General features: G+C 36.8%; 1 protein-coding gene across 1 annotated transcript in view; it reads left to right on the top strand.

The window, feature by feature from the left end:
* Positions 1 to 1,407: 1,407 nt before the first annotated feature.
* abcb11.2.S (ATP binding cassette subfamily B member 11, gene 2 S homeolog) overlaps positions 1,408 to 17,960 on the top strand; it is a 39,045-nt gene continuing 22,492 nt past the window's right edge. Inside the window, exons 1-14 of the mRNA XM_018238846.2 lie at positions 1,408 to 1,532; positions 4,737 to 4,821; positions 7,752 to 7,770; positions 8,782 to 8,823; positions 8,921 to 8,969; positions 9,382 to 9,623; positions 9,732 to 9,819; positions 10,513 to 10,646; positions 11,485 to 11,656; positions 12,170 to 12,294; positions 12,873 to 13,047; positions 13,681 to 13,794; positions 15,581 to 15,691; positions 16,805 to 16,930. Of these exons, the coding sequence (XP_018094335.1) occupies positions 4,752 to 4,821; positions 7,752 to 7,770; positions 8,782 to 8,823; positions 8,921 to 8,969; positions 9,382 to 9,623; positions 9,732 to 9,819; positions 10,513 to 10,646; positions 11,485 to 11,656; positions 12,170 to 12,294; positions 12,873 to 13,047; positions 13,681 to 13,794; positions 15,581 to 15,691; positions 16,805 to 16,930 (1,467 nt within the window). The 5' untranslated portion in view covers positions 1,408 to 1,532; positions 4,737 to 4,751. The remainder of the gene's footprint in view (positions 1,533 to 4,736; positions 4,822 to 7,751; positions 7,771 to 8,781; positions 8,824 to 8,920; positions 8,970 to 9,381; positions 9,624 to 9,731; positions 9,820 to 10,512; positions 10,647 to 11,484; positions 11,657 to 12,169; positions 12,295 to 12,872; positions 13,048 to 13,680; positions 13,795 to 15,580; positions 15,692 to 16,804; positions 16,931 to 17,960) is intronic.

The following is a 17,960-nucleotide window of genomic DNA, read 5'->3' as shown; positions in this document are numbered from 1 at the left end:
TGTAGATGAGCAGAATAGAAGATGTGGGGCTACTGGGGTATAGATATAGGCACAGAGTTTTACTACTAAAGGGTTGTGATTGCCTTGGACTGGTAGAAAAGCCCAAAACATAAAAGGCTTGTTTAATGCATCACACAGTGTTTAAAGTGTAATATTTTATTTGTTGTAGTAAAAAAGATGGAAACTATTGAATAGGTAATGTAAAAATATTGCACCAGGCTAGTAACCCATAGCATTTACTGTTGGAAAGAGGCTGGTTGGTTGTTATGTGTTACTAAAACTGATGTAAATTTCATGACTTTTTTACATTCCCCCCAGAGTGTTTTGCTAAATCTGCACATGCTCAGAACTCTTCATGGAAAGGTCAGTACAGAACATGACACTGAATTACTTCACAGAGGGAACCAAGTGCATTCACCTTTTGCTTAGTTACCACTAGGACCTTTGTTTCAGAATGTTTTATGAAACCATCTCCCCACTAGGACCATGGACTTCATTAGGAGAAATAAAACTGTAAAAACCATGGAATAGTACTCCCTCTAAATAAGGAGACACCCAAAATTATAGGAATTCAAATATATATTATAAAGGGTCAACAATGCCCAGGAAATAATAACCTAAATGCATTTACACATTGGAGCTGATTGATCAATAGCTACGCTCTTTAAAAAAAAAAATAGGTTTTTAAAAGTGAGTACATTTATCGTTCCTTGAGTTGTTTTTTTGGATATTATTTTTTTTAAAAAAAAAAATTGATAAGTTATGTTTATTTGCAGAAAGTGCAACAATTCAGGACTGTCACATTTTAGACAATGAGGAGTGTTTGTTGCTTAGAAAAGTAAACTGCCAATTGCAGCAGTGAAAAATGCCAGTTGCAACTTATATAATATATATAATGGAGATGAAGCACTCTCTTTTTTTGGTATTATTATCACGTTTAATAATACCCTGCAATTTGACCTGCTGAAACTCAACCTGTTTGTTTGTTTTTGGATCAGTTCACCTGCAGTATGGCTTGGGCAATGTTACAGAGGCCAAAATAATAATTTCTAGCAATAGATAAAACAGGGATATACAATGTTAGTGTCAAAAATCATTGTTTTAGTGTTCGAATATTTTGTTATGTTTGTAGGTGGTTGGACTCAGTATATTCAAGTTAAGCCTCTACTTTCTATTGTGCTACTATTCAGCACCAAATAATCACTTACTGAGTCTGTTGTATGCAAGACATGAACCCTAATGCCCAGGCACGTGATACACATAGATCTTCCCATTTTGCTGTCTGTGTCCTACACAACAGCACAGCAAAGTTTTTGCTATGAAAGTCAATGAACTGCCAGAGAACTGATCGTTGGGCCATTTACCTTTAGACAAACACCCAACACAACCTTAAAAGCTTCAGTTCTCATTTATGTTACTTCACTTGCACCCAAGGCACGAGACATGGACACTCACTGACGGGGGATTTTCTCTTTACAGTTTATATCTGGGGCTGTGACACCCTTGGCTTCAGGTCTTCGTGGAAATCACTGGCAAGTAATATGCTTCAATGTTATAGCACAATACTACCAATTTAATATAATGAAGTTAGATTTGATGTTTATCAGCGTTTGCCCTAGGACCATGTATCATAGGGGACCTTTGGCCAGAAAATGGTATTAGTAAAATGACAGAAAGCTGATAATTGGATTGTATAACAGGCAACTCATATTTCTTGTAACTGACATCAGGAATATGCACTCTACAAGCTTTTAACTGCTGTTTATTGCCCCCCCCATCAGTTCTTTGCAAAATGACAGCAAATGCAATTCACGAAAGTATAGTGCAAAGTAAATTTCCATTATACATTCATAAAAAGGCTTTTATTTTTACTGAAAGCAATATCTGTCAGTTGTCTGCATTCCTGTCATTGACTCCTGAAACTTTTGTTGAATTGTTTACAGCCTTCATTGTTACTGTTAATTACCCTCTACTAATACCAGACACAAATTTAATATCTGTTCTAATGCATTAAATACATTTTTCACCTTTGAAATAACTTTTAGTATTATGTAGAGAGGGATATTATGAGACAATTTGCAATTGGTTTTCATTTTTTATTATGTAAGGTTTTTGAGTTATTTAGCTTTTTATTCAGCAGCTCTTCAATTTGCATTTTAAGAAATCTGATTGCTAGGGTGCAAATTCCCCTAGCAACCATGCATTGATTTGAATAAGAGACTGGAATATGAATAGGAGAGGCCTGAATAGAAAGATGAGTAATAAAAAGTAGCAATAAAATACATTTGTAGCCTTACAGAGCATTTGCTTTTTAGAAGAGGTCAGCGACACCCATTTGAAAGCTGAAAAGAGTCAGAAGAAAAAGACAAATAACTATAAAAAATGAAAAATGAAAACCAATTGAAAAGTTGCTTAGAATTGGTCATTCTATAGATGCTAAAATTTACCTTAAAGGTAAACCACCCCTTGAAGCAAAGGTCACTTCTTGTTGAAACACTTTTTGGCAGTATTCATGTATATGAGCTAATTTAACAGTATAATGCACAAAGATTAAGTAATTAAAACATTCTGTACTCTTTAAAGGTCTTCTTTTATACTGGCACCTGAGAGAAATTTGTTGTCATGTTATTAGAAAGCCACACATTAGGAAGCCATGTGAGGGGGCCCTGTGCTTACCCTGTGAAATTCATGTTCAAGTGTTGCATGATTTCAATATTATTATTTTTTTGGGTAGACAGGCAGTTAAATACATTGTTAAGATAGGGCTAAATCTTCTGAGCACTTCTGCAGAAAACTTTGTGAACAGAGAAAAGTCTTAGTGATGTTGCTCTGCTCAAAATGAATTTTCAAATTCATTATATAAAAAGATCTAACAATGGCTAACAGCTTGAAAACTAGCAAAAATACTTAATGTAAATTGCAAAAGTGCTCAGAAGACCACGCTGAACAATTTTATATTAATTGCATTACTTTGTTTATATTTCCTTTAAGAATAATATAACAGCAGGATTTGCATTTTCTCTTTACAAAGCACTGGACTTTTTGAAATTTAATAGGTTATCTGTATAGTGTATATACAAAACATATGGGCAGAGGTACAAAGCAGTGAGTACAAAAGTAGGTAATAAATGTACACGCTTGCTGAGCGTTCTGTGTTCTCCAAACTCTGTTTTGTGGACAATACTGAACCCGTTAGAGGTCATTTACAAATGCAAGTGCAGTATCTAAAGTGCAATTTACTTTCATTTGCCATCATTTTACCCACAGTACAGCATTCTTTCCCACAGTTCTAAGGGGTACATTTACTATTGGTCGAATATCGAGGGTTAATTAACCCTCGATATCCGACCGTCAAAGTAAAATTCTTCGACTTAGAATTCGATTTACTGCAATTCTTTCGTTCGATCGAGCGTAGGAAAAATCGTTTGATCGAACGATTAAATCCTTCAAATCGAACGATTTTCCTTCAATCCCAAATTGCCTAGAAAGCCTATGGGGACCTTCCCCATCGGCTAAGATTGGTGCTCGGTAGGTTTTAGGTGGCGAAGTAGGTGGTCGAAGTTTTTTTTAAAGAGACAGTACAGAAGTCGAAGGTCGAAGTAGCCAATTCGATGGACGAAGTTGCCAAAAAATACTTCGAAATTCGCAGTATTTTTTATTCTAATCCTACACTCGAGCTAAGTACTGTAAATGTGCCCCCACGTGTGCTTGATGCATAAAAATGAAACTTGCAAGTTGTGACTAGCATTCCAGAGCTGAAGTTATTTTACTTTCCAAGCACACATTCAATTTAACATTTACTGTACATATAATTGGCAGGCTGCAAGTCTGGTGTGCCTACTGACACAACTCACTGTAGGAATTCTGGAGCTTTCAATAGGTGGTGGTAGCTTTAAGGGTTTCTGCAGCACCAAAAGTGCGCACTAGTCTTCAGAAAAGGCAGGATGGATGCAATTTGCTCAGGATCATGTTTGGATGCAAGTACATTACTGAATCTGGTCGACATTGTATCCAGTGCCCAGAGTGGCAGGGGCATTTGTAAATTACTCAAATGACCCACTGACACTGGGATTATCTGGAAAACTACTATACAAATAAAAAACACGACAAATTGTACTTTGCACACTGCACTTACCGACATTAATGATGGATCTTATCTTTACAGAAGTATTTGTTACCTCTGTCATTACATAAACAATGTAAGGATTCTTTTTTCTCCTTCACTTGAAGGTTCCAGCCCCCCTGGATTTCCAGGGGTGCCCATTCTTTAATACTAGCTCAGCACTAAATCATAGTGTATTCTAGATATTCAATAATAAGTGTTGTTGTTATTGGTGGCTTAGTCCATGGCCATGACCTCAGTGTCAGGCCACTCTGTTTACTATACAAACTATAGCTTTTATTGAACTATAGCTCCAGCGTTGTCCAACAACCTTTGCTGGTAATTTCAGTTAAATAATAATAACTGCAGACTGCATGTAGGACAACCCTAATATAAATTAGTACTGCCAAGAGAATATGATATTCAATATTCAAAACTCACAACCACATTATCCCCAGGACCTGGGTTGATTTTTACTGGCACCAGAGCTGCTCTGCTGGACCCCCTAAAGACAACTTTGCCAGACAGCCTTCACCCTAAATTTTGCATGTCTTAAAGTTTATTCCATTTCTGCACATTTTATGTAGAAGTATGATTTTGATGCCATATTGTTCTGTTTTGAAACCTTTTTCAGATTTTGTGACAGAAAATGTCGGTTAAACTGAGTAGCTTCAAAAAGCTGGGGGCAGAGAATAAATCATTTGAATCAGAGGAATCAGGTAAATCAACCAAAAACAATGAAAAGTGAGCTGGTAACTGCAAGAAATCTATATAATCTATATTAATACCTGGAATGGTTATAAAAGCTGTTTTATTCTTGTTTGTGACTTTCTAAATCTATGTGACACCTTCAAAGCATCACAATAAATGATACCGGTACATGGTAATTCATTCAAATTCAGTGTAAGTTTATGTATATCAAAAACTTTCTGCTGATTAGCCATCTATTGCATTCATGCACAGTGAATATAAGGGGCAAGGAGAGGAACAGAAATCCCTATACACTGACAGACAAGTGCAGGAGAATAGCTAGCCGGTATGCTGTGCACAAAGGTACATGACATGGGCAGCATCACATTTCTACACTATTTATACCTCCACTTTCAAATGACAATACACCCTCTTTCCTTGCTTATATACAGGGCTGCCATCAGAAATCACGGGGCCCCTCACAACAAAATTTTCTGGGCCCCCCTCGCCACCCTTCCCTTAGTATGAAGGCCACACAAGACACAGGCATTAAAACATTAAGTGCCCCCCTACGAGTTAAAAAAATAACTTTGGTGCCCAGGCCCCTCCTACAAGTTTTGGTGTCAGGTGGTGGTTAAAGAAAAAAATCATTTGTGGCCAGGCCCCCACACATTTTAAAAATAAACAATGAGCCAGGGCCCCCACACAAATTAAAAAAAAAAAAAATAGCCAGGGCCACCACACTTTTTTTTAAAAAACAACAATTAGCCAGGGCCCCCACACATCTTCAAAAAAAACAAACTAGCAAAGGGCCCCCACACATTTAAAAAAAAAAACAATTAGCAAGGGCCCCCACACATTTTAAAAATAAACAATGAGCCAGGGCCCCCACACAAATTAAAAAAAAAAATAGCCAGGGCCACCACACTTTTTTTTTAAAAACAACAATTATCCAGGGCCCCCACACATCTTCAAAAAAAAACAAACTAGCAAAGGGCCCCCACACATTTAAAAAAAACAATTAGCAAGGGCCCCCACAAATTTTAAAAATAAACAATGAGCCAGGGCCCCCACAAATTTAAAAAAGAAATAGCCAGGGCCACCACACTTTTTTTTTTTTAAAAAACAACAATTAGCCAGGGCCCCCACACATCTTTAAAAAAAAAAAAAATAGCAAAGGGCCCCCACACATTAAAAAAAAAACAATTAGCAAGGGCCCCCACACATTTTAAAAATAAACAATGAGCCAGGGCCCCCACACATTTAACAAAAAAAAAAATAGCCAGGGCCACCACATTTTTTTTTTAAAAAACAAGAATTAGCCAGGCCCCCCACACATTTTAAAAAAAAACAATTAGCAAGGCCCCCACACATTTCAAAAAAACAATTGGTCAGGGCCCCCACACATTTAAAAAAAAAAAAATAGCAAAGGCCCCCCACACATTTAAAAAAAACTATTAGCCAGGGCCCCCATACATTTAAAATAAACAAATAAACAATTGGTCAGGGCCCCCACAAGTTAAAAGAAAAAAAAACTGCACGTACCTTAGCCAGGGAGTTCAGATGCCGGTATCTTCAGTTTCTTGTGCTCTGATTCGCCAGTGAAATGTAAGTCCCGGTAAACCCGCATGGTGATTGGTTAAAGTAGAGGGGAGGTTCAAACTTCTCCCAACCAATCCGCATGTGGCTTTACCGGGACTTACATTTCATGGCGAATCAGAACACAAGAAGCCAGTCATCGGAGCTCTGATGCAGGGGCCCGGCTGTGCAAGTAAATGCAAGTAAGTTCAAGTTAATGCAGCACGGCCGGGCCCCCCTTAACTCCCCAAACCACTAGGGCCCGGGACAACAGTCCCCCCTGTACCCCCCTGATGGCGGCCCTGCTTATATAACACAAGTTTCTATTGTATCCAGGTCTGGACTGAGATTCAAAATAGACCCTGGCATTTCAGCTACACAGACACCCAAACAGCACCTCATCAGCCCAATAAATAATGCCTGTCTATGGCAATTTACAGCAGCCCCTCTGGCATTTGCCAGAACCCACAGATTGCCAGTCCGGGCCTGACTGTATCTATATCAGCAGCCTATTTTTCTACAGTATTTTGAAGTACACAGTGGAACAGCACGCTGATGAACAAGTCACCATACTTTATTGGTACTTGGGCAGTAAGCTAGGAACATAAGGCCTAGTGCCTTCAACTACTATGTCCAAACCCAGAATTAATCTTACTTGGTCTTCTGCCCAAGTCTCTGTATTTATATCCTCCTCAAGATGATTTCAATATACAGTACTTGCTCTACATCATCAGTGGGGCTATCCTGTCCTGCTTTTCCTATTCCCGGGGAAACATTTGTCATGTAGGGAGTTAGGATCCATCATAGACTGAGGGTACACATTTAACCACATTCCTATACTCTCATATTTTCTTTGCAGGGCTACTTGACTGGGCTCTACATGTTATTGCACACCATAACGTTCTTACCTTTAGAGATCAACCAAATACAGTATCTCATAGCTATATTCAACCCCTTTTCTGTGCAACACTGAATGGTCCATTCTAACCCTTGACTTTATGTGCTAAGAAATGTGTTAGTAATTCATGTATAGCAATTCATCAAAAATGTTAGCTGTATGTATCACTTGCTAATACCAGCGGAACATTTAATATCCATTCTTTATTTTTATTTTAAAGTAAAAGAGACAATTATTTTATAACTCTAAGTTGGACCATGTACAGCCTTTAGCTGTACTGCTTGTAGCCACATATTAAAAGCCCCAATACAAAGTTTTTCATCAAAATGTACACAGTTATATAATGTTTGTAGTTTGTCCCTCACAAATAATACACTGTTATACATTGTTTGTCATGCGTCCATTTCTGATAAACTAGCTGAAACCATTTCTGTAAACAACAAATAACATAGCAAATGAAATGTTTTTTCAATCTTTCAACAGAGAACTGTAAAGAGACAGTGTAAGTATTAATTTTTTTTTAATAAATATATAAAAATAGGAATTTAAAGTTTTAAACAGCCAGTAAAAAAGCTCTTAGCAGGATTCTTTTTATATGTTAGATATCAATGAATTAATAAGAATGTCCTATTTAAAAAGTATTTGCACTAGCAAAATATGACATATGGCATAAGGGCCTAATCTTGTAGGCAATAATGAATATGTGTACCAGCTTTCTCTCTGCTTAAAATGATCATTATCTTTAAAAATTGCACCTTTATTGGAGCTCCCCATAGATCTGACACTGTCCCTATCTGTGTTTCAAATGAGGGATGGGTGGGTCCTAATAGTCCCTGGCAGAAGCACAGTAGGAGGGGGACAGCCAATCACAGCCCTGCAATCAGGGCTTCGGTCTCCTATCAGGTCAGGCTAGTTCCAATCCTACAGTGCAGTGTGCTGCACATCACTTCTATATTTAAAAGTCCATTGTACATTAATTATTTTCTGAAGACATATGCTTAAAGGAGAATGCCTAAGATGGCATAGAGTCATGCCTAAGATGGCATATATGGAGCCATTCAGCAGAACCTGTCCACAATGATATAAATTCCTCTGAACTATTAGGCCACACCATCATGTTGCTTCTTGTAATTGAATGGTAACCCAATAGGAGGCCTATAGAGGGCAATAAGTCTGCAACAGTAACAGTACCTGCCTATAGAAAAAAAGCAAATGGAAATTAAATATGCTGTCCTGGCTGTGCTAAAACCTAGTGGGTGAGCTTTAGCCTTTAGGGCATTACAAAATGGAAATCTTAGAAGCATTTTTTCTTTTTCAAATAGAATGGATAGTGGTCCTTTAAAGTTTACTTTATTTTTCCTTTTAAAACAAATGCTAACATCGGTTTTAGTTTCATTGGATTGTTTCACTGTAGAAAAGTAGATATATATTTTGTCTCTCTCTTATAGTAATACAGATTTCATGCATAAATGAGTTAATTTAGTTAAACATAAACTTTTTTTATTTGAAACAGAGATTTAAATACAAATGGAAATAGCTCCTCGAAGAAAAATGAGTAAGTACTATATATTCTATATCTCAATTTTAAATCAAGACATTTTAAATTGACAAATCAAATGATTTTGGAATTTCTCTCACCCCTGTGCCAATAGCAGATCCAAAAAGTCACAGGACAGCATCAGAGTTGGCTTCTTTCAATTGGTAAGGCCATATGTTTTCAGACTCCTGTTTCTGTGTGTTTGTTTGTTAATATTTTTTTTGCAGTCCCGTTTAATGGTGGAGAAATTTACTGTATTGTAAGCAGTAGCAACCAATCAGGGATTTATTTTAATCTATATACTAACGGTAGACTATTTGAAGATGATTTCTGATTGATTAGTATATGTTACTGTACCTTAACAAAGCTGCTCAGCGTTACTAAATTAACCTAACTGTGTGATAAGATTTGTCCCCAGTATTCCAGGGCAAGCCATCTATTTTCTGCAAAAGTACATCACTGCAAGGCAACAATGTTAACTCCTGCACCACTGTGCCCTTAAGAGAGTTTAGCCTTCCATTATGGAAGCACTACCAAGGACCTTATATAAAGATTAAAACTTTTTTATGACTCCAGTTTAGATTCGCCTCTTGCTCTGAGACTGTCATGATGCTGTTCGGAAGTCTTGCTGCCATTATCCATGGAGCAGCACAGCCTTGCATGTTGTTGGTCTTTGGCCTTATGATTGACACCTTTATAGAATATGATATTGAGATGCAAGAGATGCGGAACCCTAACAAGACTTGCACAAACAACACAATTGTATGGATTGATGGCTCTTTAGCGCAGGATAAGGATAACAAGACCTTAAGCTGCAGGTAAGTTATTTTGCTAATAATTAGCATATCAATTTTTTTTACTATCCAACAGCATTACCCCCCCCCCCCCCCAAACCTCATAAACTATACATATATGTATCCCAACAGTATTCTGGATATTGAATTCGAAATGACAAGATTTGCCACTTACTACGCAGGGATAGGTTGCTCAGTCCTGATTCTTGGCTATGTTCAAGTAAGTCCTGTGCCCTTTACACAAACTGCATTAATGTACTGCATTCAATTCAGCTATAAAAAAAAACTGTTTAACATAATTCAGATATCTGGTACTGATATCAGAGCATATGCAAGCATTTATGGCACATGGAAGCAATATTATCAGCTGTTGGAGGATGTGTATTGTCTTAAACACATAGGTACCAGCTACTTTATAGCATACTCAGAGAAAATTAGAGCAGTTAATTTCTAAACGTATAAATATATAAATATAATTTTCAGCAAGCAAACAGTTTACTGGAAATTAAGAGGTGAAATAAAACTCAGGTTCACTCATTCAATGTTTTCCTCATTGTTCTCACTATTTATATCTCGGGCAATATGACTCGTCGTATGCAGTCTAGTCAAAGGGAACACACACCAACGGATCTGCCTAAAATTTGACCCTGAGTCATGCATAAAGAGAGACAGATTGCTGAGAGGGGGATACTGAAGTGAAATTTGATTATTTCAGAAATGGTACAGAGTTTTTATTGGATAATATTTAGGATGCTCATTATTCCCATCAAATAAATTATGAGTTTGTCATATATAAGTCCAGATTTAAATCAACAAGGAAACCTTATTTTAAGGTTTAGTTTATCAAGTGAAAACTTATGGGAGAGATTTATATTGGGGAGAAAAAACTTTTTCACCTTAATTTCCACCACAGATTTGTTTTTGGGTAACAGCTGCTGCCCGCCAGATTCAGAGGATAAGGAAACTTTACTTCCGCAAAGTAATGAGGATGGAGATTGGCTGGTTTGACTGTACCTCTGTGGGGGAGTTAAATACCAGAATGTCAGAGTGAGTATTCCAATGTTTACTTTTATACTTTTCAATTAAAAAAAAGTAAATTTTCTGATGCAAGCAAGCAAGTTTATTGCATTCTGATGAAACTGACCATAGTGTGTGTGTGAATTTGATAGGAGTCTAGCTTGTAAGCTCCACTGGGGCAGGGAATAGTTTGAATGATGTATATCATCTTTATAAAGTGCTGGTAAATGTGTCTCATTTCTGTCGATGCTCTATAAACTGTTTCAAATGTAGAGACATCTATAGAGGAATTCCCAGTTTTTTCAAAATGAGTCAATACCAGGAATGAAACTCTGGGCCCACTGCCACTTTCTAGTACTTTGGTCACTAAGGGGCAGATTTACTAAGGGTCGAAGTGAATTAGAGGGAATTTTCGAAGTAAAAGAATTCGAAATTCAAAGTAATTTTTTTGGATACTTCGACCATCGAATAGGATTCTACGACTTCACATTTACTTATACTTCAATTCAAAGTAAAAATCGTTCGAATATTCGACCATTCGATAATTGAAGTACTGCCAAAAAAATTCGACTTCAATACTTCGCCAAATTAAACCTGCAGAAGTGCTATGTTAGCCTATGGGGACCTTCTACAACATTTTTACACATCGAATAAAAATCCTTCGATCGACCGCTAAAATTGTTCGAATCGTTCGATCGAGCGATTTTTATTCAACCGCAGGATTACCAAATTTGTTGAAAAAACTTCGAATTGGATATTCGAATTTCGAAGTTTTTTGTACTTCAAAATTCGACCCTTGATAAATCTGCCCCTTGGTCTTTCCTTTAAAGGTTTTGTTAGTAGTTGTAATGTAGCATTTTCTTTGCAGTGATATCAACAAAATCAATGATGCCATTGCTGATCAAGTGGGGATATTCATCCAGAGATTCACTACATTTCTAAGTGGTTTCCTGTTAGGATTTGTCAATGGCTGGAAGTTAACCTTGATCATCATTGCCGTGAGCCCTCTCATTGGAGTTGGAGCAGCGTTGATGGCTTTGGTAAGGGTTTGTCTTTTTATATTAGCATGTGTGAAGTTATCTGCAATGGCATCGGCTATAGGCATAGGGGACCATGCATAGGTCTTTGTTGTGTAAGCTATTTTTGCTTAAAAGAGTTTTCATCACCTTTAAACAAAAACTAAATATATTTGATGAGGCATAATCTATAAAGTAGAATGATATAGACTGTAGATTACATATCTGAACTCATTTTGGGGTTTTCTCTTAAGGCTGCCCAACTTAAAGGAACACCAAAAAAATTATAGTGTTTAAAGTAATGAAAATGCAATATACTGTTGCACTGCACTGGTAAAACTGGTGTGTTTGCGTCATAACATTATATTGTCATTCCTGTAGAACACTTTAATTTTTTGGTGTTACTGTTTCTTTAAAAGTCGTTCAGTCCCAAACTCCATACCTTCATTTGCTTCTAAGCCTTTACCAAAGTATTCAGACTTAAATGGGTATCTTAGATGAGCTGAGACTATAACAATCGATTATGTCTGTTTATAGGCCGTTGCAAAACTGACTGGCCGGGAACTTCTTGCTTACGCCAAGGCTGGAGCAGTGGCTGACGAGGTGCTTTCCGGTATCAGAACTGTAGCAGCTTTTGGTGGGGAGACAAAAGAAGTAGACAGGTACAATATAACCTTTAATTATATAAATGTATTATTTTAAACCTATAGCACAGTGGGCATTTGGACTATTTAGACCACCAGGGACCACATAGGAATACTTGCTTTGGCTATCCCTGCAGTTTTTTCCATAAGGATATTTTGTTTTAATTTATTTGAATGGGGAGTAACAGCCAATAGGGAAATGGTTTTGCCATCCATTCTGTGTTCAGGGAGCTTTGTATTTAAGCATTCCTGTATTTGGCTTGGAAATGTATTAGGTAAAACATATAATTACCTAGATGTCTCTACTGTGTAACTTGACAGCACTGAGAATTAGAGCAAATCTCTCACAAGACCGAAGTCTGAAAGACTTATAAATATTTACTGCACTACTGATTATAAAGGTTGGTGATTACCTCCAAAGGGCACTTATATAATAAAACTATCGCTACAAGATTACCTTTTTCTTGCCTTGCTAAACATGAATTTTTTTCTGGGAGACCAGCCAGTTTGGAAGGATGAGCTCCCAGATGCAAATACAAAAATGAAAACATATACTGATCCAGTCGTTTATTTTCTTAATTCTACACATTACACAGATATGACAGAAACCTTGTTTATGCCCAGCGCTGGGGAATAAGGAAAGGAATCATCATGGGATTCTTTACTGGATACATGTGGTTTATCATCTTCTTGTGTTATGCCCTGGCATTTTGGTATGGGTCAAAATTAGTTCTGGAAGAAGAGGAATATTCTCCTGGGAACCTTTTACAGGTAACCACAGAGTGCTAATGTATAGCTATAAGACCAGCTCATCTTGTATCAGTCACTATATGTATATATATATAGTATATAGATATATATATATACAGTATATATAGGTATTATTTCTAAACTTGTTTTATTATAGGATAATTGCCACATTGTTATATTCATGGGATCTTAATAAGCCTGTCTGTATTTATGTGAATTAGTTGCGTGAAGTCATGATGTGTGAATATGTGATTCATTGACTGTGTCATTGTTGCTGGAGAGATTTTAGATGTTCGTCACACTTTAACATGATCCCAATATGTATAATATATATACTGTATATTTATTTTACATTTTTTTTTCATTTCTTCGTGCTTCACTAAAAGTTTTTGCTTAGTTCCTATTTAATCCCATGAAGAAAAATTCCTTTTCGCATAACTTTTTAAAATATTCTATGGCTATTAAATTAAAAAGCAGGGTGATTTTGATTTTCTTTCTACCTTTGCTGAAAAGAGTAATTGTTTAGTAATTCCAGTCAGTGAAGCATTGTGCTTGCTCATGGCTACCTAATATACTACTAGTATTCTATTATGAAAATGTAGTTTTAGAAGGTGTGGGAAATTATATAATTACATAATATATTTTTTTTCTTAGGTCTTTTTAGGTGTTTTAGTTGGAGCTTTAAACCTTGGACAGGCATCTCCTTGCCTGCAGGCATTTGCATCTGGACGTGGAGCTGCAACAAATATATTTGAGACCATTGATAATGTAAGTTGTGCATCACTAGACAACGAAATTGTCTCTCTCTCTCTATGTATATACTGTATGTTACATAGTTACATAGTTAAATTGTGTTGAAAAAAGACAAAGTCCATCAAGTTCAACCCCTCCAAATGAAAACCCAGCATCCATACACACACCCCATATGTTGGGAGAATGCTGGAAATTGTTCAGCTAATGGATAGCACACCCGATTTGAAAAAAGGCCATTTTGATTTTTTGTTTATTTTGTGCCCCTGATGAAGACCCTTAAGGTCGAAATGCGTTGGGCTCATTTTTGATTTTTGATTATGTTTTGTGTATTTTCTTTGTTTATATTTTTTTCTTCTTTTTTGTAATAAATTAATTTTGGTTTTTCAAATCGGGTGTGCTATCCATTATCTGCATTAGTTGTATATCATTATGGAGACCCTTATGGGGAGTCACCTATGGATTAGCACCCTGTAATTCGATTTAAAAGGGTGTGCGCCTTCTCCTTCTATTTTTGGAAATTGTTCAGCAACAGGATACTAAAGATGTCCATACATTATAGATCTGCTTGTTTGGCAAGGATCTTATGTCACTGATGTTGCTGTGGGCCAAATCTGGCAGCTCTGATAGTTTGGTTTCCTACCCAAAATGAAAAAAATAAAAAAGTAAGGATGCACCGAACCCTTTGTTACAATATTCAGAGAACTCCAAAATCTCGAACTGAATCTGACCCCTTGCATCAAGCAGAAATTGCCGATCCAGAAACAAAAATCGCAAAGGCACAAGTAGCGTGTGCAGCTCTAATTCTGTTCGGCCAGGGTCTTGTATTAAGCCGAATCCAAATTCTGCTAAACAAGGCTCAGATTTGGCCAAATCATGAACTGAATCCTGGATTTGGTGCATCCCTATTAATAAAGCAGCCTATGGAGGTCCGTTGGGAGAGGACAGCATCAATGTTCAAATGTGACCCGTGCCTTGCTGGATTTTCAAACCTTTCTGATCAATACTGATCAGGTAGCTGAATAAATAGGCATTATACGATAAGATGCCAACTTGGTCTGGAGGGGCCAAGTCGATAGGTTTTATTGTCCATGTATTGCCATCTTTAGCCATGGTTAAAATCCATTATCATTTTTCATTGTCTGGGTCATTTATATTATTACTGTAATTGAATAAAGAATTGTTTCCATATGTTCCTTCACAACATCTGACTGATGCACCGCTTCACTTTGGAAACTGGAATTTGCACATCTTCATCTAATCCCCCTAATTCATGCCTTGTACTAGCATTTCAGCACCCCAATGACATAAAAAGCAAAGCAAGTCAAGGAAGTGGCGAAAAGAGTAAAAAGTTTGCATAAGCCCTTCCTTCTCCTTGCTTAGATTCACCATTTTGATCTTTCCACAGGCTAGTTGGATAGTTAGACAAAAATAGTTAGACTTGCCATCTCATTTTAGGTATCCCCGTCACACTTCCTAGTCCAGGAGCCAGCTCATTGATTAATAAGGCAGGGGTGTTTAAGTATGGAAACCAATGGATATATTAGGATGGGAGGCAACATTTACTGGTCAACTATTTGATGAGTTACTATGATTTTTTAGACCTGTATCAAACTCTGAGCTTCTTATTGCATACACCCAAGTTTCCTCAAATATAATAGATTTACTGTTGGCTTTATTACAAAGGAGAATATCTAATAGCTAAATCACCTAGTATATATGGTTTATTCTTGTAACTCACTTTTCTTGTTCTGTAAGGTGAATAAGCCTACATGTATTTTCCTAATATTTAATTCTATTACAGGAGCCAAAAATTGACTGCATGTCAGAAGAAGGTTATAAGCTGGATAAAGTAAAGGGAGAAATTGAATTCCATAATATAACTTTTCATTACCCATCCAGACCTGAAGTGAAGGTAAAGTCATGGGTGTTAGCGGGTCATTTTTAACCAGAAGAATATACAAAGGCAATTCTTTAAAAATAATGCATATTTCTTAGTAATATTATTATAAAGCATTATTTTGCATGTGCAATTGTACTATTAAAGGGGTTCTTCACCTTAGTATCATTAGAGGGTGATATTTTGAGACAATTGCAATTGGTTTTCATTTTTATTATTTGTGGTTTTTATTCAGCAGCTCTCCAAAATCTGAATTTGTGGCTAGGGTTGCCACCTGCCCGGTATTTAACCAGCCTGGCCAGTAAAAATGCTGGTTGATCCCAATGTTATTAATATGAAAAAAGATAAATATATAGGAAGGCCGGTATTTTTTTCCAGAAAAAGTGGCAACCCTATTTGTGGCTCTTGCAGTTACCGGGTTACTGCCCCTGGTAAATAATTGGCTGCTGCCACCTGAATGAGTTTCTCAACTCGCCTCATTGCAGCAGCGCCCCTGGATGGGGTCAGTGACCCCCATTTAAAATCTTGAAAGAGTCAGAATAAGGCAAATAATTTAAGAAGCTATAAAAAAGAAAACAAAAGTCAATTGAAAAGTTGCTTAGAATTAGCCATTCTATAACATACTAAAACCTAACATAAAGATGAACAACCCCCTTTAATTGTATGTTAATAGTGACACCGAGCTCTGTGTAAACAACTCCACGTTGTGACTTTTGGCTTTAACATAAGCAAACAATATTACAGATAACAGAAAAGCCAACAGAATTTGCCATCTTTCTTTCCAACCAGCCTAATTTTTTTTTCTTCATAAAGCATAAGACTAATTTAGTCATCTCATTGTTTTATAACATATTGAGATTGCAGTGCAATTCCTATATTTCCAATACTAAACATTAATAACATTTCAGAAGGCAAGATATAGAGCTGTTTCAGCATTAAGAGCTGGAAGATTATTCCAGATTTGGAGCGTCTTTGTAGATATTAGTGGTGCCAGAAATAACTGTAATTATTATTAGATACTTTAGAATGGAAGGAATTGTATTCTACAGCTGTTGTGCCGACATATTTGATGTGTTTACTGGTAAATTAGTTTTAATAAATGAATCAACAATTTGTCTCCCTTGCTAGATTTTGGACAAGATTAACATGGCTATTAAATCTGGAGAGACTACAGCATTTGTTGGACCAAGCGGAGCTGGAAAAAGTACCACAGTTCAACTCATTCAGCGCTTCTATGATCCAGATGTAGGCATGGTAAGAAGTCTATGGAAATGTACTGGGCACATTATACTGTAAATGGGTTCACAAGATAATGTTAAAAAAATATAAATATATTTCTACATTCTCAGTACCAGTAGTGTCATACTGGCTTGTCAGTGTCCTGTCATTTTCCCAGAGGCAGCTGACTGGAGTGGGTCCTTTGCCTTGTTTGTACATTTTCTAGGTTCTGCTTGTTTGTTGATTTATTTACAGCAACGATAAAGAAAGAAAAGCAGTAGAAGTTTGTGATGGGGTCAGGAAAAAGGCAGGGAGGCTAATTATATAGGGCTGGAAGGTGTGTCTCTGGAAGAATTTGCACATTGTAAATGGGAGGGAAAGAGCTAATAGAACCATCTTACTAGCACACCATTGTCTTGCTGTTATATAATATACTGGGATTGCTATTGCTGTATGGGTATATATCATTTATGTGAGTGTATGGAGGGCTCAATGTGTCCATGTATGGATGCTGGGTTACATTTGGAGGGGTTGAACTTGATTGACTTTGGTCTTTTTTCAACCTGATCTAATTTTGTAACTTTCTGTTACTGGTACATGGCTTAGAAGCCTTGTGCTCAGGCTAAATGTGTATTAGGATATTTCATAGGTGAGACAGTCTGCAAAGTGTTAGATTCATGACATTCATTCTTGAAGAGGTCACCACTAAAGTTAGAATAGTTGAGGCTTCATCTGTGTGTTTTTCTTTTCATTATGAGAGAGTCACTGTTCCATCATATAATGCCATAAATGAACATGCTGCATACTAGGGATGCACTGAATCCAGGATTTGGTTCGGGATTCGGCCAGGAATCAGCCGAACAGATTTCAAATCTTAATTTTCATATACAAATTACAGATGGGGAGGGAAATCGTGTGACGTTTTGTCACAAAACAAGGAAGTAAAAAATGTTTTTTCCCTTTCCACTCCTAATTTGCATATGCAAATTAGGATTCGGATTCGGTTGAGTGTTCTGCCGAATCTTTCACGAAGGATTTGTTGGTTCGGCTGAATCCAAAATGGAAT

Source organism: Xenopus laevis, chromosome 9_10S (genome assembly GCF_017654675.1).
Source record: "Xenopus laevis strain J_2021 chromosome 9_10S, Xenopus_laevis_v10.1, whole genome shotgun sequence".
In the NCBI taxonomy this organism is placed as follows: domain Eukaryota; kingdom Metazoa; phylum Chordata; class Amphibia; order Anura; family Pipidae; genus Xenopus; species Xenopus laevis.
This window is presented reverse-complemented; position numbering and strand designations above follow the sequence as displayed.